This window comes from Perca fluviatilis, chromosome 6 (genome assembly GCF_010015445.1).
Source record: "Perca fluviatilis chromosome 6, GENO_Pfluv_1.0, whole genome shotgun sequence".
Lineage (NCBI taxonomy): Eukaryota > Metazoa > Chordata > Actinopteri > Perciformes > Percidae > Perca > Perca fluviatilis.
Genome location: NC_053117.1, coordinates 21,246,257 through 21,271,373, shown reverse-complemented (window position 1 = coordinate 21,271,373; position 25,117 = coordinate 21,246,257). Strand labels below are relative to the sequence as shown.

Sequence of the window (25,117 nt, the reverse complement as noted above, 5' to 3'; positions counted from 1 at the left end):
GGGCAAAAATGTTGGATCAGAATTAGATAAAAGGATTTCCATGTACTACTTATTCTGTCCAAATTGATGGCTTGACTAATTACTGGATCTTATATACTCATTTTGTATGCAGTTAGAATATTTCTGGCTCAGAAAATGAAGTCTAAGTAAAGGACTCTAAGTAGATGGCAGAGTGAAAATGAAAATGGCAAACCAAATCAGCTGGTTACCTGGCTGCTGGTTAGATATTCTTTTATTATATAACATAAATAATACTTGCACTTTATCAGTGTTAATAGTGTCTCTGTCTGGTACTGTTTTTCTTTGGCCCTCCTGGATAAGAACAATGCCTTTTTGGCTGAAACACTGCTCTCTCCCCCTCTCTCTCTCTCTCTCTCTCTCTCTCTCTCTCTCTCTCTCTCTCTCTCTCGCATGCACGCACGCACACACACACAAGCACGCGCAGGCATGTGCACACTGTGTACACACACTCAGACCACTCCTCTCATTCAAGCTTTACTTCTTTGTTTCAGGTTGAAGCCACACTTAAGAACACATAATCAGCTGGCCAGTTGTGGTCACATATTGATGAGTACAGCAACAGATTAATGAATTAACATGAATTAATAATTCATTGTTTTGCCCTCCTTGGTCATTGTTACACACACACACACACACACACACACACACACACACACACACACACACACACACACACACACACACACACACACACACACACACACACACACACACACTATTCATTGTATGTTGCCTGAGCGGCTCCCCTGCTTCAAGACATGCTCTCCATCTGTGTCCAGTGTGCGGATTAGAGGCTCGTTATCCTCTTAGCTCTAAATGGCCCCACGTTCATGCACTTCGCTGTCCTTCTCATCTGCTGTTTAAGACCGGAGCGTGACACTAAAGCGAGATGTATGCGTAAAAATGATCGTGCCTACCATTCAGTTGTTTTAGTCATTGCGCATTAAGCGCTTATTGTCGGGACAACCCGCTCCATCGTCTGTCAGCGCGCCTGTTGGAGCAGTGGCTGTCTGTCCGCCCGTAAATGTTTCCAACTTACTGATCTTTTGCAGACTGTAATCTTATCAGTGTCAAACCGTAGCTGCCCCTTCTTCTGGGCATTCTTTTATTTTGCCTGTCTTCGGATGGCTTTTGCGCCAAATTCTGGATAAAAGAAAACGATTTTCATCAGAGTAAACTTTTATCAGCAAAGGGGCTAGTTACATTTACAGTTACAGGCGCGTTTGAATGTGTGATAAAATGAACATTTGACCGTTTTAAACTTTCGACCCACAGAAGAAATGGAATCTACATGTAAAGAGAGGAGTCTTTTATACTTACTTCTTTTTGCGATATGCACAGCCAGCATTTGCTTTTGTGCAAGAAGATCAAATGCTCGGAGATCTGGTGAGTTTACCCGCTGACCTTTATACCAGATTTATAATAACAATAATGATAATACTTTATAATGAAAAATTGTGGATGAGGGCAGCATTAGTGTGTGCTTATTTTTCTATTTGTTTGATTACACTAGTAGCCTAAAGCCAGCTTTTTGTCACGTCACATTTGAAACATAATATTTTAGCACCAATTCACAACAATCTAAGTGACCATTTTAAACTTTTTAAGTCCTTTAAGATCTAGATTATGGATATAAAGGCTGAAAAATATTAACTTTGTTTGAAAACCCTAAACCCTGTTCATACAGCGTAGAAGTGGTTATTCTGCAACAAAAGCTCCAGAACAGCATGTCTCTTAGGTCATTTAAAAAAAGGTCCCCACCCCTCTCTCTGTAAGGCGCGTTTAGTCACTGAGCAGCCGCACAAAACTGCATTTTAATCATATTCGGTGAGCTAGAAATTATATGATAACTGTCATTTTCACACTTTAAATTCTGATAGGTTTGAAGCAGGACATATTTATGGCTAAGAAGGAAATGCCATTGTTTGTGTTAATAAAAACTGTCCACATATTTTAAGAATTGTACAAAATATGTAAACATTTGTCAAAGAAAGAAAGACAGAAAAGTAAATATTCGGGTTTAGACCAACACCAAAAAAAAAAAAAAAAAAAAAAAAAAAAAAATTTTTTTGGAAAAAAAAACCCCCCTTTTTTTTATTTTTTTGATATCCTGTCACCCTGAACACTTTTTCCATCCCAGTTTCTTTCCTTTTCCTTCTCTTTCCATCACTTCCTTTTTCTTTCACTGTCAGTCTTTCTGACTCTGTGTATGTCACCCTCACTCTTTAGGACCCACAGGCTACAGGAGGCTGACTATTGCATCCGTCTGTCAGCACAGAAAACTAACCACAGTTGGGACTGCCATACAGAGGAAGGCTGTAGTTCTGTCTTCATGACTTCCAGTGACATTTGTACTTGTTTTGAGGTCTTTCAGGCTTCATTTTGAGGGAGGGAGATGTCAACAGGGCTCAATGTCCAGATGAATCACATCAGCCTTTACACAACAAAGCTGGTAGTAGGAAAGAGTTAAGATTGAATGACGTCTTTCCCCAAGGTGGTCTTACTCTTTCAGTATTTTGACAGCTTTCTCCCCAGTCAGAATAAGCTATTGAATTATTTTATAGAATTATTCAGCTTTATTTCTTTACACCTACTGCAGTGTATGTCTAAACTTGTTATAAAAATCATGCCTTTTAACCCCTTTATGTCATTCCGTACAAACAATATTGTTTGGTGAAAGACAAAAAAAATATATGAGAAAGGAGATGACATTTCACAGTTTGTCTCTTCATATTGGCATGTGTCTTAGTGGTCATTCACTTTTGGATGACTCAGACCTGGAAAGATCAGTACCACATGACTGACACTGAAAGTTGAGATATAGAATCAGAGTAATAGAGCAGGTGCTTTGCTCTTAAAGAAGATGTCTGATTTGGGGCCCACTGTTGATCAAGTGAGAGCAAGTGTTATGAAAGCACCTTTTGTTTTTTATTTTTGATCGGAGTAGTATTAATTTGTCCGGAGCATTGAATCCTCGATATAGATAAAAAGCTTTGTGCCTGAAAAGACTTAAAGCTCTTATCAACACCCTATGAAACAGATGAAAAAATGCTCCATATTAACATATTTGAAACATGACAAACAGTGAGACAGTGGACTAAAACTAGACGGATATTAGCTTCTTACAGATACATTGATATCAGTCCATATGTCAGCCAATAAGTTATAAGACATTGTTATAGACAAATGCCTAAAATATCTCATAATGTAGAAAGAGTGTCTCCATAGTTTGTCCATCAGAGAGCACTGACAAGTTTATCTTGGTTGCAAAATATGTCATTATTGGATATTTTTAAATCTCAATTTTAGATATCAGTATTAGCCTCAAAAATCCAGTATTAGTCAAGCTATTATTTGGATGATACTTCAAACTTAGATTAAGAGAGTAATGAGTTATTTCAAAGGAAACATCACAGAACTGTGGAAGAAGGTGTTTGTTAATCTGGTGTGTTTCTTGATTTGTTCTGCCTGAGATTCTGCAGCCGTTGCCTTATTCTTAATCAACAGAGCATGAAAGTGGGGGGTTTTCTGACACCGTGGCTTCATGTTGCCTTTTTCTGAACAATGGTCTCTTAATAATTTTGTATTCAAGTGTCCAATCATCAGCATCAGGCCAGTGTTGCTCAAAAGATGCAGTTTGCTTCAGAACAGCTTCTGTAGTTTATGCAAGGCTACCTGTGGAGATGCAGGATCAATACAGAATCAAGTCTTACCTGCCAAAAACAATCCACCAGCTTCAGGGGTTTATGTCAAGAGCTTCAGGATTCCTATTTTTACTCCAGTCCCTCTGAGTATTAAAATTTTCATCCAGACCTACTCATACCACTGTAAGTTGGTATATGTTGATGGATGTAAAAATGATGATTTGAGAATTCCCCTATCTATCTGCTCTAATTCTGTGAGTTCAGCTCACCCGTATGTTCGCAGGGCCGCACTCCTGGGGAGACATGGATGATCGGGGAATTCAGCTGACATATTGAATTACCCGCTCGGATGGAAGAGCATGGGAGAAGGGTTTGAGAAAGCTGAAAAGAGACGAGTGGATTCAGGAGGGCAGGAGAGAGGTCAGCATAGGAAATAAAAAGAAGGGAGTCACTAGAAGTAGGAGAGAAAAAGGAAAGTGGAAAAGAGCAGCACTGTAACTACATGAGACTTCAATTTAATCCCCACGTCATAACGTCGTAATTCCCCACCAGGGAATTCTGTCCTTTTGTCACCTAAATCAGGCCATATATGAATCTACTCTTAAATTGCATATAAAAAAAGTCAAAAATAAAATCAATTGATAATGCATGATGTTTAGCTACTACTGTATATTGTTATACACTATTTTAAGGACCGTCTTCATTGTCTGGATGTAACAATCCTCTACTTTATGTAAATGTTATGACATGAAGCGTATGCCTATGAGGCTGAAAAAGTCCTTGTCTGCTCATTTTTCTCCATTAAAGCCATGTAATATAATAATAATGATATAAAGCAGGTCATTAGGGGTGTTGATGATCTATACCTCTAGAGCTCTTTCTTCTCAAAGAGGCTTTTCAGGCTGCAGTTGGATACTGAAGGTGCAATAACAATCTCTTGAAGTATCACAGAAGCACCCGGGATTGAATAAATCAGACCATGAAAATAATGACATTTGAAGCCAGAGTCAATTAAGATTAGATGCCAGCTCATCTAGCGACAGGTTATGCCACTTTAAATGGTCCTATTTTACCCTTCAAATAGACTATGAGGTGAAATACAGTGTAGGTTATGTTTAAATTATCATTAGCTTGTTGGAAACATATAGCAACACAATTGCTTTTGTTCAAATGTCATGGAACTATTGACAAAGCGTTTATATATAATCTGCAGGCAATTTTTTCCCTTATTCTAAAAAAACAACTAAAATGAGTTTTCAATATATATATATATATATATATTTATACACAAAAATAATCTTCACAAGGATGAAGTTGTAGGATTAAAATTTTTATTTAACCAGGAAATAGTCCCATTGAGATTCAGAATCTCTTTTACAAGGGAGTCCTGGCCAAGGCAGCAGCATCACAGTTTCAACATACAGTAACAAAGAGCAAACAACAGACATAATACAAAACACAAAAATTACATTAAACACTAAGAAAATCTGAATTCTGTAAGAGGACATGTGCATTCAGTGGTCAGGAAGTCCTTTATCCTAATTTTAAAATCTTCCATGCTATTAAAATAATCTAGATTAAGGGGACTGTAGCTCACACCAAGATGAAAGAGCAAAAACTTTAAAAGCACCTTCACCAAACACAGAACAGGTTCGAGGAATGACGTAAATCATTTCTCTGTGTGACCGAAGGGTGCAGCTACCGATAGCTTTGGGCGCCAGTAGAGAACATAAATAAGAAGGCAGCTTGTGCAACACGGCCTCATAAAATCTTTACAAATATTTTATCTTTATTTAACCTCCATTGACATTTTATTTGCCCACTTGGGAGCATCAGAAACAAGCTGTAAACACAACATTGACGTATTTGCATTGATGAACGTTGGCAAACAGTTACATGTTGAGACATCCTGTACAGAGTAACATTAGCATTAATTCAGAGTTCAGTTATTGACCCTCTGGTGAATATAATATTCACTCTTATTGCTGCTCAGTTTTGGGGTCCACCAACATCTACGGGAAATATCTTGCTTCACTGTGCTCACCAGCTATAGTCGTTACCTTTGTCAGTCTGCTACTTGGTGCTAACAGTGGGTTTTTCAGAGCTGCCTCCTGCTGTAAAAACTATGCTTATGTGAGTGATGAGAGTGAACAAAAGTTGCGGTTCAGAAAAACAAAACAGAGCTTAAAGATGCTAAAACACTGTAGGGTTGGGTGACAATTCTCTGTGGGTTCCTCGTCCCAAGGAACACTTTCAATCAGGACAGCTTTAAGTTTAAATTAGGGTTTAATATGTTTTGCTGACATTAAGATTGTAAGAAGCTGAGATGCCAAACAATCTCATAATATTGTACGTAAAGGTCACAAGCTGCCATCTGAATCTAACATTAATTGTCTCCGGTTCAATAATCTATGGCTGCCTATTGTCACAGTGACACTTGCTTTTCCCCTCGTATATCTTGTGTTCCCCTCACTGATTATGCCTCTTTGTGTGTGTTTGAAAAAAAACAGATCGTCTGAGTCCTCCATTGGACATCCAGCTGGAGACAGTCAACTGCACCGCCTTCAGTGTACGATGGAAGATGCCCCGGCGACATGTTAGCACCATCACCGGATACAAGGTAATCACAGACTGTGATTTCACATAAAAAAATAACACAGATGTAGTATTATTTTCATTTCAATGTGACAGCTCAATTTGTAATGAAAAAATATTTGAGATTATCAGTCACCAACGGGATCTTTAAATGACATGTATTGGGTTACATCTTATAAGTACATATATTTTCCATTTCTATTATTCTAAATATTGTTCATATTAGTCTCAATGTGAGATGCTTCATATAGTTAAAATCAGGGTGTGCCAGCAGCAGTTTCTGTGTGATGGCTTTAAAGAAAAACAAACAGTTCAGAACCAAGAGAAAAAAAAATCATTTAGCTTTACAAACAGCGGGCTGCCCCTACAGATTCATTTCAAGAACTCTTTTTCAAAATTAATAGAAAGGATTTCTACTTGGCAACAATAAAAAAACAACTCAGATATGTCCCCCCCCCCCCGCTTTTAAAGTGCCTGTAAAATCCTCTGTCCAGTAAGATGGCCTTGAGAGCTAGATTGATATTTCAAAATTTCCAGTGTTTTGACGGAACCCCTTCACTGCCAAATTTATGCTTTTTAAGGGGCAATATAGCTCTGAAAGATGTGGTCACAAATCTTTATTTTAGTGTCTTGTCAATAGATGTTTTGCTCCACCCTGTGCTTTGAGTACTAAAGTGGGGTTTGCTTTTCTTGGTAGAAACATAATGTACATACATTTTGTACATGTAATATTCAAAGGCAGGTTTGTGCTGCACAAAGTGGACTTGAATTGAAAAAGTGTCTTTCCTTTCTGTTTTTACTCTGTCATCACTTTAACCCTTGTGCAGTCTTCCCGTTTGTTTTTTCTTTACATTTTCAGCGCTTATTTCTACGTCCCTATTTTCTCATATAAAACAAAAATTGAAAACGGGTCAATTTGACCCTAAGTCAACACAAGGGTGCCCATTGTCCTCTTGAATGTTTAATAATTTAAATATGTTTAATGAGATATAATGCCTTGCCAGAATCCAGTTTCCTTCCTTTCCTCCTTCCTTCTTTCCTTACTCTCTTGTGTTTGTTTTGAGTGAACCATTAACAAAGTGTGGACCAGTATGAGTGTGTGCTCTGCTTTTGACCATATGTCTGCACTAAGAGGATTAGTCAGCTACCTAGCTTCCCCACGACTCACAGATAAACGTTCATTTGGCCAATCACTTTGGAAGATCATAAATAATCCTGTTTCCTCATTGTATTGCCTCCTAATTATGCAGTGTTTACATTGTCACAGCCATGACTTCATAATGGGATGGCTGAAAGGTTCAAATAAATGTTTGTTTTTTAATACACATAAACATGAGATACATGAATACCTGCCAAACTCAACACTGCCGGAATATGTTTGAGTTTTAGTCAAACAGTAAGAATCTGAGACTTTTGTGTTTGTATGTGTCTTCTCTTTTTTTGGGGGGAGGGGGGATTTCAGCCTTTAATGGAAAGGACAGCCAGATATGAAAGGGGAGAGGGGGAAGACATGCAGGAAAATCGTCCAGGTCAGACTCGAAATCTGGACCTTCTGCGTCGAGGCTTACGCCTCTATAAATGTGCGCCTGCTCTACCAACTGAGCTAACCCGGCCACGTACGTGTCTTCTCTTTGACCATGTGTGTATGTTTTTCAGGTCTTCTACACAGAGATGAGGAATGGCCATCCAATGGGTACAGCGTCTTTGATGGAGGTGCCTCTCAGCTTGGACATGCTGACCACTGTGAGTTCACAGCTTTCAACAGTGCTGCTTTATGTTTGAAGTCAGTGGTGAACATGTTGCTTTTGATCTATCTTTTCATGGGATTTGTTGACAATATATGTTAATATTTGGTGACAATGACCATTAAATCCACCATCAAATCTTGCAAGATTTTAGAAAATAAATACACTCAAACATTTATCGATACCTCTGCTCTTATTTTCTCAAAAGGGGCAATTTGACGGACAAGCAAGCTTTGTGAGTATCTGACTTGACTTTCCACTCAGATTCTGAAACAATCCCTAGTCAGTAATTTCTTCCCCATCTTTTCATCCACCATCTTTCCTTCTTTTATTATTGGCTCTTGTCTTTTTTCTCATTTTTTTCTCCCTTTAAATGTCCTTGCAGATATGCTCCTGCTTATTTTTCCATATCTATCTGTATCTTTACCGTTACTCACCCATATGCCGTCTTCTAGGATGTGGACATTGATAACCTTAAAGTGAACACTAAGTACAGAGTCACTGTCGGAGCGTATGGTTGGGCAGGGGAGGGTAGACCCAGCATGCCCAGAGACATCGGCACTGCTTCACATGGTAAGAAAATGCGAGTAGTAGTAATCCATTTTTACAGCTGATACTATTATTTATACCATAGTATTGTCAATATCTTCCACTGAATTCAATGTCTTTCTGTGCCATTAGACATGTGCATGCCCCCATCACCCCCCACTCAGCCTGTTGTCAAGGCTGTATCTGACACAGAGCTGGCGTTGTCATGGCAGACAGGAGAGAGTGAGGGAAGCGCACCTGTCCTTCACTTCCTGGTGGCTTACATCAGGTCAGTCATTGAGTGATCTGCCTCAAGAAAGCAATTAACGCAGCTTCATGTTTATCAAACCGGCCTTTTGTGACCTCACCAGCACAGGGTTGCTGCCAATACTCAGACACACTTTTACAGGTATATACATTTACACACACACTCAGTTACACACAGGTCACACACATACGCCATCAACAATCAACCCAGCCCATATAGACACTTAGCAGATGTAGAACAGCCTCAAGTGGCCGCTTCATAGAGGGAAAGAACAGGCCTAAGTAAGAAAATCCTTGTTCCATCACTGGCTGTAAGAGGAAAAGGAAAAGGCGGCCTGGTTTTATCTTCCTGTTCATTTTCTTAAATGATAAACGGCTTGATTATTACAAATGTGAAAGATTTTTTAGGAACTACACTTATTCGCTTTCTTGCAGAGAGTTAGTTGAGAAGCAACTGGTTAGCATAGCTTAGCATAAAGACTGGACAGCTAGCCTGGCTTTGTACGAAGATTCAGAAATACGACTACTAGCACCTCAAAGCTCACTAATTAACACTCTGTACCTTTTTTGTTTATTCTGTACACAAATTGAAACATTAAAGTGATGGTTCGGAGTAATTTCACCCTAGGGTCCTTTGCACCACGACCTCGAGCCAAACAACCCCCCAGAACCATCACTTTAAAACAACAAGTTGTGGTTTTATGAAGAGTTATGTGCTGGAACTAAATCTTGGCCAGATGCAGTGTTGCAGTTATATGTCATACGATATTAACACTTTTAAGCTCTTCTTTCCATTCCAACATTTATCGGTGTGCATGTAATAGGTGCACATTCAGCCTCCCTAATCAGAGCCTCTGCATCCACTCATTGTCACATTACTATGATACAGAATACACAGCTCTCTTTTACAGTGAATTTCGTGAGGCCTTTGCTGCTCTGCTTAGTCCAACCATTTGTGTTTTGACATGAGGATCGGTTCACACACACACACACACACACACACACACACACACACACACACACACACACACACACACACACACACACACACACACACACACACACACACACACACACACACACACACACACACACACACACACACATAAAGAACCTCCCATGTCTAGACGGGTCCCCAGACTACAATGTCAAGAAAGTCCAAAATAATTTGCCTGGAGTCCTTGCCAGACATAAATAAAAAATGGCAGATAGAATAAAAAAATCCCCCCATAAGAATTGTTAAAAAGAAAATAAGATAAAGAAAATCAAACACAATAGTGTTGCCTATTGTGGTGCAGACCCTGAGATTAGGCAAAGAGAAAGAGACAGAGGCAGAGAAACTGTCACTTACTGTGACAGAGAAGACATGAATCAGTGTCTGTTTTTGCATGCAGGGGCATTTTCCACACAAAAGGGCCATCTCAGAGGCAAATATTTCTCCCCTTACATCAAAAGAGGCATTGCTGAAGAGAGACATTGATTGGTGGTGAAATGACTCTATTCAACAGATAGTTGTGGCTCCAGGCACCCAGAAACAGCACAGAAATATGGCAGCTGGAGATGGAAGCAGGAGATGATAGGCAGAAAAAATAAAGTTCAGGAGTTCATCATTTTGTTTTTTGCTCTACTTTTTAAAACAACACTGATTAAAGCAGAAAATAATGCTTTAGGACTCAAAGAGGCTCAAAAATAGTAACATAACAACATAAAAAAAAATCTCAATTAATTCCTTGTTTTGTTTTGTTTGAAAACTTAGTAATTGTACTCTTTGCAATCACGTATAGACATTTTCAAAGGCATACAACAGCAGGAGGAACACAATAAAGTGAAAGATCACATCAGACTTTTAAACAACCCTAAAAACATATCATCATCCTCAAAACAATTACTTAGAAGTTGTTTTGAGAGTTATGATTTTTGTAAAAGAAAAACAAAAGAATCCCCTAAAGACCACTCATGGTTGGAGTGGAAACATATTTGTAATTGCAATATCAGAAAATAAAAATTAAATAAGATATATTTGCGTGTCTTGTCATTCACAGGCCAGAAATGGACACAGAGTGGACATATATCCGTGAGCCCATTGAGACTAACTCCATGGTTTTGAAGGGGTTATTACCGGAAACAGAGTACCAGTTTGTTGTCAGGGCGGCCAACGTGCACGGAGTTAGCCCACCCAGCCACATCAACAACCCCGTGCGCACTGGTAAGGCTGAACGTTGATCTCTGAGCCAAGTGATGTGACAGCCAGGAATGGTTAGTCTCAGCTCCCTTGTTAATCTGGTTTTCAACAACATTTCAAAACAAAAGTCAGTTTCAGTTTAGGTTCAACAATACACCCACGCAGAACTCAACAGACTATGTTTACCTTTTTGCATCTCCAAAGTTATTCTCACAATAAAACATTCACCATGTTCAACCACACTGTATAAATCCAAACATTACAACGGAGACAGTCACAGTTTTCTCCCAGCACTGTGAAGCAATTAAACTGTTTTTCTTTCAAATTCTTGAATTCTCTCTCATAATATGCTACCTTCATTGCATAACAATATTTAAGCATAATTTAGTAAAAAAAGTCTCATCACAATACAATTCCATAATATAATAAGCTCACACAACTTCCTCAAGTCATTATTATAGAATAAATTACATTTATTCCATTAATGTAGACATGACATGAGCTTGAATGTAGGACAGCAAATGTCAGTGTGTCAGTGGAGCCTTGGATGATGGAGATGTAGAGCAACAGAGTCATTTACTTTATTATTTTTGATGTAGTCGGCTGTTGGTAGTTGGCTGATGGTAGTGGTGATGGGGGTGGGGGATGGTCAGGAGGACTTATTGATATTAAAACACACACACACACACACACACACACACACACACACACACACACACACACACACACACACACACACACACACACACACACACACACACACACACACACACGTTCACATAGGTGTGTACTACACATACGTGCATGCAGTAATAGTAATGTCTTAATGGATCGAGGATCATGAAATTCAAACAATCTACCTACAGGTTTGTGGGCAAAATGTTAGGCTCATGTGTGAGTGGATGCTTGTGCATATAAGGTTTTAGGAGTATGACTAAATATAATTGAACAGCCATGTAGACACAATCACATTATCCAGATTTTGTTCTGTGACCTACAGACCACACTGCTGACTCTTGAAAGCCATGTGGGCCAGCGGCATCTGCCTCACACGCTATGTTAGATGTCAGACTGTTGTAAACTGCTCTGATTGAATTAAGTGTGCTAAGTCCTGCTAGACTGCTCAGAGACAGAGACACAGAGCTAGAAAGACAGACAGGAAGAGAGGTAATATTAGAAAGACCTTGCTAAGAATAATGGCAATGAAAGTTACATGAAACAAGATAAAATTAGACAGGCACAGACAGACAGACAGACAGACAGACAGACAGACAGACAGACGGACCGAAATGAAGAGCTAGAGAAGCGTGGTTTCTTAGCACGGGATAAAAGCGGGTTACGTCCGAGTCTCATCAGACAGGATTAAGGACGGGATGCCAGACCCCTTCTCTGCCCATCCACACCCCTGATGGATGCACACACACAATATGCCACTGCATGAGTTAACAGCGGGGGCGGGCTTGACTGACTGACATAGTTTTCTTGTTGCTCTTTCTGTGACAGTTTGTGTGTGTGTGTGTGTGTGTGTGTGCGTGCGTGCGTGTGCTTGTGTTTGTGCATGCGTGTTTTATAGGAGCTGGAAGCAGGGTGGTATGGACTAAGGGGGATTGTTACACAACATAAGATTAGTTTACTGAGGGCTTTTTGGGCTTCCCTCTCTCCCTGTATACCAGCACTCAGTATTCAGGATTTAATGTTATTAGGCTGTGCTAATTAGCACTTTAAATCTTGGCATCCATTCAGGCTTATTAGTCAAGTTTCTATAAGATCTTTGATTTTTTTGCAGTTTGCTATGTTTTATAAGTGGTCTAATATCAATCCATAACTTCAAAATATTTTTCAATTCCTGAACTTACCTTACATGATGGTAAACCTGTAATATTTGATACTGTAGATGGAGGTGGAAGAGGAAGAAGACAAGAGGGAGGGGATGTTGTTATGTAAGCTAACATTAAGCTGTGTCAAGGTAGAGTGGATGGCAGGGGAAGTGTCACATTGAACATGCACACTATCGTTTTTCCTTTATTTTGTAGAATGGATTTTTTTTAACATCTTAAGCTTCATAATTATTTTATTTCTATATGTTTAAAAAAAAAAAAAATTTAACATTTATGCAACGACAACCTGTCACATTCACACAGTTACACATTCATACCTGGAAGTTGCCCAGTACAACCACAGTCTGATCTGCTGGCAACTGAGCAGCACTGGAGCGGTTGGGGTTAAGGGCCTTGCTCAATGGCACCTCAGTGGTGGTAATGAGGGAAGGACAAGCGCTGCTCTTTCACTTTCCCCACCCAGATTTTATCGGTTATCGGATTGAACCAGCGACCTCCCGGTCACAAGCTCGCTTCTTTAACCTTTAGGCCACCACTGCCTAAATGTACAACTGTTCTGTCGGTCAACATACTGTATGTGTACCAAATATATAACACATTTATGCAAGGTGTAAGTGGTCTTTCTGAATGTATGTTTAAATGAAGGTATAACTATTTACGATGTCTTATTTATGTCAAACAAAACCTTGTCAAGTTATTCAACTAACTATTTATATTGTAAAAACTACAAACTGATGAATTAAGTAGGTTTATTAGGAGTAATATTTTTGCAGCAGCAGTTAGAGTAGCTAGCCAAAAAATTGGTTTCATGCTATGCTCAGAGTATTCACTGTCTGGCTTTCTTTTTGTACATTATTAGCTGCCGTTCCGTATCGAGGAGACACGTTTCAGTACGTGGTTCAGCAACCTGGGTACAGGCACAAAGGTAGACCCAGTGGGCCAGAAGCTGTTACTACTATTTAATGTCCGATCTTCAGTGAAATGTTGTCACATTCCCCAGCCCATGATCATTCATCATAGGAAAACAGTCATACACAGAGGATCCAAGCATCATCTCTTTCATGTGAATTGGACACCATTGTTGTTTGGGCCATTTTTATTGTCATCATCATTTTGTGACCAGAACTTACTGTATTGACTAACGCCTGACTTGTGTTTCATCACTGACCAACTTTGTTTGACCCTTTAACGTGCAGTCATCGTGTATGTTTTTATCAACTGTCATTAAAGAATGAAACCTTTAAAAGCATGTAATAAACACCATGTATCTCTACTGGCATTCTGAACAGGTGCATCAGATGTTGGCAGTGGTGATTATGGACGTTACATCACAGATTCAAGGAACAAAGATGAAGATGGCTTCGACATTGATGACTCTGATTATGATATCTTTATTGAGGAGGTGGGTTATTACATACCACAGCTGGACAGGGATACTTGAACATTTCAGTCGTATTTAATCTTATATATCATCTTCCTCTTACTAGTTGAAGCCATTCCCAGGTATCAATCAGGATAACAGGAAGTCCCAGCTTCGTTCACGCCCTGATCCGCCATCTGGTCGGAACGTTGTTTACCGTATGAACACCATCGCTCCTCCCAACATTACTGCCCCTACAGCTTCCTCCACCACCTCATCCATCTTCCCAGATTTCACAGATCTGGTTTTCTCACCTACCTCAGAGCCCAGTATCACTATTGACACCACAACTACTGCCCCACTTACCACTTCCGGGTAAGATGTACGCTAAAAACCTTAATTTACTTTGCTATCTGTTTTACTGAAGGTATCTGTTTTATATTGATCAGACATCACTGCAACTGGAGGGGGAAACGGCCTCTCTTTTAAAAGCAAAGTTGAACATGTACAGATGTTTCTCTATGAAGGGGGAAAAAACAAAGGTATCAAGAAGGTTTCTTTTATCTCAACAAAATCACAATTCTTATTGCGATTCTTCTTGCTCTTTGATTTCTAGATTGCTTTTTCTACTGGCTTTCTGCTTTCTACTAAACGCCATTTTTTGTGGTGGAGACAGAATGGAGAATTTAAGCTGTCATTCTGATTGTGATGTACAGCACGTCTAGCTTGGCATCGCCAGACTAGTCTGGGACCTCTCAGTTAATTTTTCGTTTTCCAAAGGGCGTTATTCAGTCCCTCCAGAAAAACGTCCGGGGGGCCGCGTTTTTTCAAATACGCCGCAATTTCGCAGCATAAATTGCCGATTTCCGCATTTTCATTGCAAAAAAGTCACATATATCTTAGCAGAAGTTGAAAAATGTTGTGTTTACTTCACACAAGAGCAGCCATTTTCCCCTGTTGCCATGGGAACGTTATGAAGTGACGTAATTACGGGACGTGAACATCATCGAAAAGCAGGGTGTTGGGGGAATCACTTTTTTTCCTCTTTTTCATCAAACCGCAGTTTTTGCAAGTTCCCGCAATCTTTGCAAGTTCCCGCAATTTCATCGCATAAAATTGCATAAATATCCTCGAATATTCCATCGCATTTTTTAAGAAAACGTGCCGCATAATCAAGGATTTTTGCCCGCAACAATCACAAAAAAACTCCACATTTTTCTGGAAGGACTGGTTATTAACGGTGCAGACCAAAATGCCTATGGAAGCAATTAGATAGACCTACAACCAATCAGTGCAACATAATGACGTAGTGCTGAGCGACACATGCAAGTTGGGTCCTTTTGAAGTAGAGAAAATGGCGGCCAGGTCACAAACTTTCTCAAATTACTGTACAGCTAAACAGTACACTAAAATATGTTTCTAAAAACATTCTCACTGAGAATTAGGCAATACAGTAACAGAATATTGATCCATATTTGATCATTACTGCATAGTTAACCAGTTTGATTTCAGAGAATGGCAGTTATCGCCAGTAACTACGTTTGGTAACTACATTCAAGCATGACTGAATACTGATAGAGAACTGATAGACACAGTACAAAATTGCATTTGAAAGTAAAACATAGTTGTTAGTTAAACTACTGACTATGCACTGTAAACCATACTAAACATCCTTATCTTTCTTCCTCTTCTGATCCACCTTAGCATCACTTTACCCACCACCACTACCACCCCAACCATGTCCCCCTGGAAAGGTGAGGTGCCTCGTGTGTACGACCTGACCTGTGATGATACTGTGTGCCCACCTGACAGCTTCTGTCTCAGCGATTATGACGGTGGAGGCTCACGCTGCCACTGTAACCTTGGACGGAGAGGGGACACTTGCTCTGAGGGTGAGAGAACTGTAGTTGGGTGCAAGCTTTCGAAAAGTGTGGTGATGGGACAGCTCTCATTTTTGTAACGCTTGCAAGTTTTTTTCAAATATACATTTGTCGTGACTTTGTTCTTCTTCAGTGGTATCAGTGAACTTTCCGAGGTTCTTTGGCTACTCTCACATGACCTTTGAACCCTTGAAGAACTCCTACCAGACCTTTCAGATCACTTTGGAGTTCAAGGTAAAGAATGATGTGTTTTTTTTTTTCCAATGATCTTGTTCTTTCAAAAGGAGAAAATAGCTTCTAAACAGTTTCTCTGTGGAACAGGCAGACTCTGAGGATGGCTTGTTGCTATACTGTGGAGAGAATGAACACGGCCGTGGAGACTTTACTTCTTTGGCTCTGGTGCGAGGCAAGCTGCACTACAGGTGAGAACACATATGGGTTTAGATTCTTAAAGGTTTGGCTGGTGAATAAAAGCAGCATACAGAAACTAAACCTTAAAATGATGTCAGCTGTCACATACTGTTGGTCAAAAGAAAGTGGATTAAAAGATGTTTTTTTTGCAAAAACAAAGTGTCCTTAATGCTGGAAAACAATTCTTTAAAAGCATGAAAAAGGAAAACTGATACGCTGCTTGCTTGTAGAAACCATCTTATAGGGGATGTAAACATAATACCGTATTTCCATTTGATTTAATGGTGTCTTGCATATCTTCAGTGACATGTTAGAAAAAGCAGATAGAGAATAGATCTGTGATATTGTGTGAAGAGTTAAAGAGGTTAAGGATGCATGCGCGTACTACAGCATTTGTGTCATGTCGGCGTATGTAACAACTGAATATTTGATCGGTTTTCCCTCAGGTTTAACTGTGGTACCGGAGCTGCTCAAATAGTCAGTGAGAGTCACATTGTTGTCGGTCAGTGGCACACGGTCACCGTCTTTAGAGATGGAATGAGCGGCTGGCTGCGTATGGACAATGACACCCCGATATCTGGGCGCTCACAGGTAACCATAACACATGCAGGTGACAAGATAAAGGCTCTCATATTACACAATATTCTTTTAGCAGGATTTCTTTTGCATAAATGTATCTTGTCAAAATAAAATACATCTTTGAAAATGGAAAAGCTTTTTGTGGTATAAATATGAGACATTGCTGACAATATTGCCATTTAGGCCATTCGGGGAGTGGACCAGCATCAAAGTGTTTTTACAGTACTAAAGGATCAAGCACATTTTGTTCTCTTCACTCTTTGCTTCTTCAGGGCCAGTACACTAAGATCACTTTCCGCTCTCCGCTGTATGTGGGTGGATCACCGAGTGCTTATTGGCTGGTCAGGGCGACAGGGACAAATCGTGGTTTTCTTGGCTGCATTCAGAGTCTGACCATCAACAACAAGGCAACAGACATCAGACCCTGGCCTCTGGGCAGAGCTCTGAGTGGAGCTGATATAGGTGAGGAAGCATACAGTATGTGTGTGAGTTTATACAGGTATTATTTTTCTTTGGCTGCTGTCACAAATAAATAATCCTTCCCATGTTACCCATAATGCACTGATTCTCCTCTCAGGTTTTTGCCTCTGTAGAAGTAAATTACTTATTTTGGACTTTGTATACATAAATAAGTCATAATGTTAGAGGGCTCTATTTAAATTTAGATGGCAGTATATATTCATTGCACAGTTTGGTACTGTTGTCATTTCACTTTATCTAACAAATAAAAGCAAAGCAAGGCATATTATGACAGCATTCATTCTTTGGTTAAAGCACAGTTGGATCCCAAAATAATATAAGAAAAGAAAAAATCTGGTTATTATTAGTGGTCACGACTTAAGATCCTTCTTTTGTCGCGATCAGAAAAAATCGCCTTTTAATAATTAGGTTTTAGTCAATTTGTATTTGAAGCAGGGAGCAGACACGTTTTACAAATGATGCTATTTTTATATCTATACGCCCAGTTATGGAGAAAGAATGTTACATGGAAATAATGAAATCCCTGAAACTGTATTTGCTTTTATGTATCCATGTTTTTCCAGTTATCTATACAGGGACATGCTGAGCCTGCCTAAATCACCTCATATCTCCTTGCCACCAGGTGAGTGCAGCGACAGCGTATGTGACCTGATCAGCTGTGCCAGTGGTGGTGTCTGCTTTGCAAACCGCGCCGATGGCTACATCTGCCTGTGCCCGCTCGGTTTCAGGGGAGCACTTTGTGAAGAGAGTGAGTCAACTCTATTTTCCTTTGTCTCACACCTACAAAAAGAACACACACTTGTAGTGTTTCGTACAACGGTGAAAGTAGAGAGTAAAATCCCTTTGGGGTTTATTCTTCCTTGATGGCTGTCATTGTCACACAAACCTTTTAAGATTATTACTGACCACTTTAGTGCTACATGAAGGAAAATTGGTGGAGATAAGTATTAGTATGTCAGAGGGATTGGTTGCATGTAAGACCAGCTTTCACACAATATAACCCTCCACTTTCTGTTCTTCCTCCCTGTGTAATTTCTCTCCATTTTCTTCTGTTCTATCAACTTTTATTTCTTTCTCCTCCTCTTCACTCATAATCATTATAATGCTCACGTCTCTTCTTCCCTTGTGTCCCAAATCCTTCTTCTGTCTTTCATTCCTGCTCTTTTCTTTTCATGTCTTCTCTCTAACTCTTCAGCTTTCTCACTGTTCTCACCTCTCTTCAATGAGACAGTGTTTTCGTACGCTGTCATCCAGTGGCCTCAGTCCTCTCAGAGTTATCTGTCCTTCATGGAGTTTGAGTTGACGTTTCAGCCGTCGATGCCTGACGGGACACTGCTGTACAGTGAGGACGCAGGCAGTGGAGACTTCTTGGCTATCAACCTGGTGGACAGATATGTAGAGTTCAGATTTGACTGCGGCTCTGGAGGAGCTACATTAAGGTATTAAATAGCTGCACTTACTCCACTCATACTATTCTCTGTCTCCTTTACTTTCTGATTGCTATTGGTCTCTGTTGTATGTGATGATCTGTGCTACAGGAGTGAAGAGCAGATCAGTCTGGACACATGGCATGAGCTGAGGGTGTCTCGTACAGCAAAGAGTGGTATCCTTCAGGTGGACAGCCAGAGGCCAATGGAAGGAATTGCTGAGGTATTTTGTTTCTGTGCTGCGTAAAGCTGCATTAGGGCATTTTTAATCTCGCTTTGCCAGACCTTCCTCCACAGCCCTCAGAAGGAAGGTCTGGCTAGTCCACACAGCATTCTGGGATAGGAGAAAAACATGCTCTGGATTGTTGCCATTTCTTTAAACCAATCACAATCGTCGTGGGCGGTGCTAAGCACCGGGAAAAGCCGCGGTGCTGCTGCAAAATAGCCTTGGGAAGGAACTTGTTTTGGTGGAACGTGTACACACAAGTTGTTTTAGTCGTGCAACAGAAAACTCAGATTCAACAGATAGTCTGCTAGCTGTCTGGATTAACCATGCAGAGATCTGAGGAGCAGTATGATAGTCCTCATAAATCGAACGGAGTTTAAAATTCCAACACAAACAAAACGGAAGGTTACGGACATCCGGCTGAAAAGAGTGAAATCCGGCGGAAGTTCCCATGGCAATGGAGCAATCCCGGAAGTGGAACGTCAAGGATATAGACTAGGTCATTTTTGCCACAAGGGGGCAGAAGGACGTCACAACAAACTCAGCAACAGGGTCTTTCACGCTATTAAATTCTGTGATGATGAAACTATTGTATTATAAAGAAAAAATTGACCTTAAACTTTCTAAATGGCACTTTTTCACTTAGTTTCTGAAAAGGGAAAACATTGACGTTAATCTTAAAGAACATATGTGTTTATATGGCATAACTAGATTCATGAACAAATAACTGACATAAATAACTAGAACATTTCTGTTTGATTTACTCTTCAGGGAGCTTTTACTCAGATAAACTGCAGTTCACCTCTTTATGTTGGCGGAGTACCAGAATACGATAAAACCAAGAGGACAGCAGGTGTGATAAAGCCCTTCACTGGAATTATTCAGAAGGTATTAGCATATCCACACCTGTAACACCTGTATTTAAAAATGTATTTGCTGCTACAATTATTTTGACATTGATTACAAATCCATCACACTGGTAATGAGTAAACAATAAAAAGTTTAAGTCACAACACTTGGTTCTGTCGCAAAAAAAACATGATGTAGCACCTAACATATTTACAGCAACAAAACTGTGTCTAGTTGAATTTGTATACCCTTTCTTGCCGCCTCCTCCTTTTCCTCCTCTTCGTCTCTGACTGTTTCTTTTCTTTCCCCCTCCCCAGCTGATACTCAATGACCGCACCATCCCGATAACAACTGGCTCAGCTGGTGGAGTTAATGTAGCAAATTCAGCTCACCCATGTGTGGAAAGTCCCTGTGCCAACGGAGGGACCTGCAGGCCAAAGTGGGACAGTTACGAATGTGACTGCCCTCTAGGCTACGATGGGAGGCACTGCCAGAAAGGTCAGTTGCTTAAGCATTTTTATCTTTTTACAGAACTGGCTCATATTTTAGCAATGTAACATATTTTTAGGGTAAACATACTATACATACTGGGACTATTATAGTTATAAAATGGGTGCAAGTTCAGTATTTGGTTTGGTGGTTGAGTTCAAACAAATACTGGGAATCCCAAAGGTTTATGGGACACTGCGCTGATACTGACTGTAGGAGAAGAACTACCATTTCACAGTTTGGTGCATTGTGATTAGAGAGCATCAGAGATAAAAGGGTATCAGATGATATCACTGAAAGCAATGTGTAGTTTACACACTGCTTATCGAAATATATGTTTTAATGTTTTTTTTTATTAAGTAAAGGAGAAGAACAGAAGTTGCAATTAACTTTCAGTTTAAATAAAAATCAATTGTAAAGAAATGAATGTCGACAATGTTTTTTGTTTGTCTGTTATATATGGCTTTAATGCGGCATGACCTGTCCTCTTCTCAGGGATACATTGGGTTTTCTGTAATCATGTAATGTCATATAGAATGATGTATTGGACAACCTAATCCCTAAAGCCTATCTATGCCTTATGTTTTTTAATGCTTTCACTGAACAGAGTGTGGGAATTACTGTTTGAACAGTAAGTTTTCTTCTATGAATTCAAAAAGCAAATATTGACAACCTGCAACCTAATTAAAATAATGTTAACCTAACATTACCTTTGAAAATACATATGTCCTTTCCCCTCATACATTTCTCCTCACGGAATCATTTCAGTCTTTAGTCTAGCTAAGCCTAAATCAGTAGATAAATGCTGATGCTGCCACCTTGTGATAATATAAAGTAAATACAATGTTTTCTCTGCCCAGCTGTGACTGAAGCCATTGAGATTCCGCAGTTTATTGGCCGAAGTTACCTGACGTATGACAACAGAGATATCCTGAAAAGGTTGGTAGTGAAATGGGGCTGCAAAAGGGTTTTGATAGGTTCAGTTACAATTCCCCCTTTAAAGTTTTTTATTTTTTTTATCTTGTTTTAATGATGTTTGTTACTATCACAGCAACAGTCCTCGCTTTCATTGCGCTTGTAAGTTAATTTCATTATTTTTCAGGGTGTCTGGGTCCAGGACAAACCTTTTCATGCGTTTTAAGAGCACAGCCAAGGATGGCCTATTGCTATGGCGAGGAGACAGTCCAATGAGACCCAACAGTGACTTCCTGTCGATGGGGCTTCAGGATGGAGCACTAATCTTCAGGTAATGGTTTATGTGTTTGTGTAACATGAGTGACAGTATGAATAATTTCCTTATGAATAAATATTTATAGTCAAAGTACAAGTCCTGCTTGGCACATGGTTACTCCTCCCTGCAGTAAAAAGCGTAGATTTCAGCAAGAAAAGAAAGTTTAGTGTAAGAAGAGGATGAGGATGATGATGGAAAAGGACGCTGATCCCACCAAAGGGCAAGGATAGCTAAGCACCCAGTAGAGGCAGAGCTAAAAAAAGACCTGAAGCCTAAGGCAGGACCATGACCTGGAAAAGAACCAGGATTTATCTGGGCAGTACCATACAAATGTGAACCCACTGCACCTTGGTAACTAGCTAAACGCGTTGTATGTGTTTCCATGTTGTTGTAGTTATAACCTGGGCAGCGGTGCGGCTAACATTGCTGTCAACGGGACTTTTACCGATGGAAAGTGGCACAGAGTCAAAGCTGTGAGGTAAGCTAAAAAATGTCACTATAATAAAAAATCCTGTCAAATAAGATGATCACACACTGTCTGTGGCTTTGTTTTTCTTTCACTTGAGAGCTCGGACATTAAAGCTGCACCAATTAGTTTATTTGTCCACTTGGGGGCAGCAGAACAAGCTGAAAATGTTAGCAAACGGTTTCCTATCTACACATCCAGCAGGCATGGGACAACATTTGTGTTTATTTAGAGTTGTGAGAGCCTTGAAACAAAACAGTAAAGTTGCGGGCCATAAATCCACAATAATGAGCTAAAAGATGCCAAAATGCTCTGTAGAGCTAAGGGAAACTGCAGAGTTGCATGATGATTGCCTGGGTTTTTGTCCTTACGAGCAACCTCTTACACATAACACATAGTCATTCGATCCATTGTTAATATACAGGATTAGTACAGCTTTAAGGAGAGATCATTTGGCAACCTGCTATCCTTTCCTGTGCAGCACATTCAGAAACATGTTAACTTTCAATCCATGTGGAAAATTGAAAACCCAAGGACAGCCTTTAAAGGACTTAAAATGTACTAATACGTTTACCATTATCACTTATGTCTTCAGAGATGGACAGTCAGGAAAGCTGACAGTGGATGACTATGGAGCAAAAACAGGCAGGGCACCTGGAAAGATGAGACAACTCAATATCAATGGACCCTTATATGTTGGTAGGTGGTGTTCACAACTCATTATCTCATACAGTGTTATCTATCTAATGTAGATCAAACAATAATGTCTGCATTTTTATGTTTACTCCCTGAAGGTGGCATGAAAGAGATAGCTCTGCACACAAACAGACAGTACATTGGAGGCTTGGTGGGCTGCGTGTCCCACTTCACACTCTCCACTGATTATCACTTAGCACTGGTGGAAGATGCTGCTGATGGCAAGAACATTAACACCTGCTCCAACTAGAAAATGGCTTCAATACATGAAGGTCCCTGTTCAGCAACATTTTCAACTGGAGCGAACACCATTGAAAATGACTAAAACAGTGACATTTTGGTCTACCAATTCAGGACTACTGACATGGTATAAACTCGAAGTGGGAAAAGACTAACAACATTGTTACTTTCAGTCACAAGAAGAATAAAGTGTGCAAAGTTTTCAAACCAACTTAAACCTGCCAAGTTGTACATTTTATTTTAACATTAACAACTTGTTGATGAATTGCTTCAAACAGTTTTGACATCTGACAACAGCAAAAATGACCACGGGATATTACAAAGTACAAGTACTCTGTCAAAGGAGAAAAAAAGCTTAGCATTATGGGTTGAGTGTCTTTGAAGGACAATTCTTTTCATGGGATGATCCAATTGTATCTTTATTTTTTCTACTGTAAATCCTTATTTGATTGCTGGAAGAACCAAGAAGCATCACATGTGTGAGCAGCTAGCAGAGATAAACTTCTTTGTAGAGGATTTTGGTTTTGGCCCTATTGTATTTCTGTTGTTTTTTTGTTGTGGCATTCTTGTTCGTGACGTGTTTTCAGTCCGTAGACTACATTTTTTTAAAGTCTGATTGATGGCAGTTTTTGTAAAGGTTGCTAGTTTTGAAGGGTGAAGAAGTCAGCTGTTCACAATATGTATGTCTTTATACGCTCTTCTTTTAGTTGACATGCTCCTTTATTTGAAAATCTCAGATACTAGTCACATTGAAGTCTGAAGGTGACATGGTGAAGCAGTCAAAACCCTGGAGAATTATTTCATGACAGTGTCTATCATCTGAAACCACAGCCCTTTGAACTTCAGCCTTGAAGTTGAACATGTGTTTTCACACCAGAGAAAATAGAGAATTTCTCGTATTTTAAGAATTTGCAGTCAAGCAATGCAACATTGTCAATTTAGTGCTTTCCCAAGCCTAAGCTCGACTTCTTAAAGGGGAAAATGACACCAATGTCTAAATAAGATGGATTTCTCACGAGAGCTACAATTATAATTGGTCAGTTATTACACAACCTTACAACTTGAATTTATTTGAAGGAGAACAAAAGAAAGTCAGTGGTCGTCTATGGCATTTTCAACAAGTGTGTCAAGTCTGAAAGACATTTTCAAATGAGGTGCATCCAATGAAACACACCGTGTGACTGTGTAATGTGAATGAGCTTGAGCAATGTGATCCACCACTGGGTAACCATCCATTGTACAAAATGTAGCACATATTGACTGTTGAAACATGTTTGTTAAATAGCTGTTAACCATAGACTGTAGGGAAATGTTGGTATAGCATCTGTAATGTCAGCATATGTGTCTGAAGATCCATTTAAAGGTTTACTATTGCTGCCAACTTTGTCAGCTAGTGGAGCCAGATAATCCAAATTTGTGCAAAGGAACTGACCTGGGTGGAGCTGTGATGGGACGAGCAAGCAGGAATCATCACGGCTGAGTGTGCTCATCCCAAACATTCTACTACTCAAGCCTTAATATCCCCCATAATAATCCCCTCAAAATGAAAACGAGTAATTTACAGTCCTAAAGAAGTGTATATAGGTGTCAACATTTGTTATTTGATGAAAAGTTGATTGTAGGCGTGTTTGAAGGTATATCTTTCCATTCCATTCTTGCAGTCACAATTAAACAGAAATACATTATGTGAGTTAAATAACATTAGATTTGCAAAACTCTGCCACCATTTTCTTTTTTAACATGAACATGAAATGTTTGCTGTATTTGTAAATGGTACACTGTGACAGCTGCCTCTCAAAAACTAGATGCTGTAATAAATTCTAACCAAATAGCCTGCTAATTAAATAGCATTTTGTCATGGTTTGTCATGAGTGGTAGAGCTCTTACATTTATTTTATTTTGTATTTATATTCATTGTAGCAAAATTCTCTCAAAGACACAACATTTACTTAAAACAGCATCG

At 39.6% G+C, this 25,117-nt stretch overlaps 1 protein-coding gene across 3 annotated transcripts; it reads left to right on the top strand.

The window, feature by feature from the left end:
• Nucleotides 1–818: 818 nt before the first annotated feature.
• LOC120561297 (pikachurin) lies at nt 819–25,017 on the top strand. Of its 3 annotated transcripts, XM_039804354.1 has the most exons (27): nt 1,350–1,407; nt 2,251–4,085; nt 6,176–6,285; nt 7,917–8,003; nt 8,214–8,240; nt 8,461–8,578; nt 8,687–8,822; nt 10,843–11,006; nt 13,680–13,745; nt 14,110–14,222; nt 14,308–14,555; nt 15,885–16,072; nt 16,194–16,294; nt 16,382–16,482; nt 16,918–17,062; nt 17,323–17,512; nt 18,153–18,278; nt 18,726–18,969; nt 19,069–19,180; nt 19,955–20,071; nt 20,350–20,530; nt 21,129–21,152; nt 21,382–21,460; nt 21,624–21,767; nt 22,147–22,230; nt 22,814–22,917; nt 23,013–25,017. In XM_039804354.1, exons 2-27 carry the CDS (start codon nt 4,025–4,027, stop codon nt 23,162–23,164), a joined length of 3,222 nt encoding a protein of 1,073 aa, XP_039660288.1. In that variant the 5' UTR covers nt 1,350–1,407; nt 2,251–4,024; the 3' UTR covers nt 23,165–25,017. The 3 variants fall into 3 exon arrangements, with proteins under 3 accessions (XP_039660287.1, XP_039660289.1, XP_039660288.1); XM_039804353.1 differs by lacking the exon at nt 2,251–4,085 and having other exon boundaries at nt 819–1,407; XM_039804355.1 differs by lacking the exons at nt 2,251–4,085; nt 13,680–13,745 and having other exon boundaries at nt 820–1,407.
• The last annotated feature ends 100 nt before the right edge of the window (nt 25,018–25,117 follow it).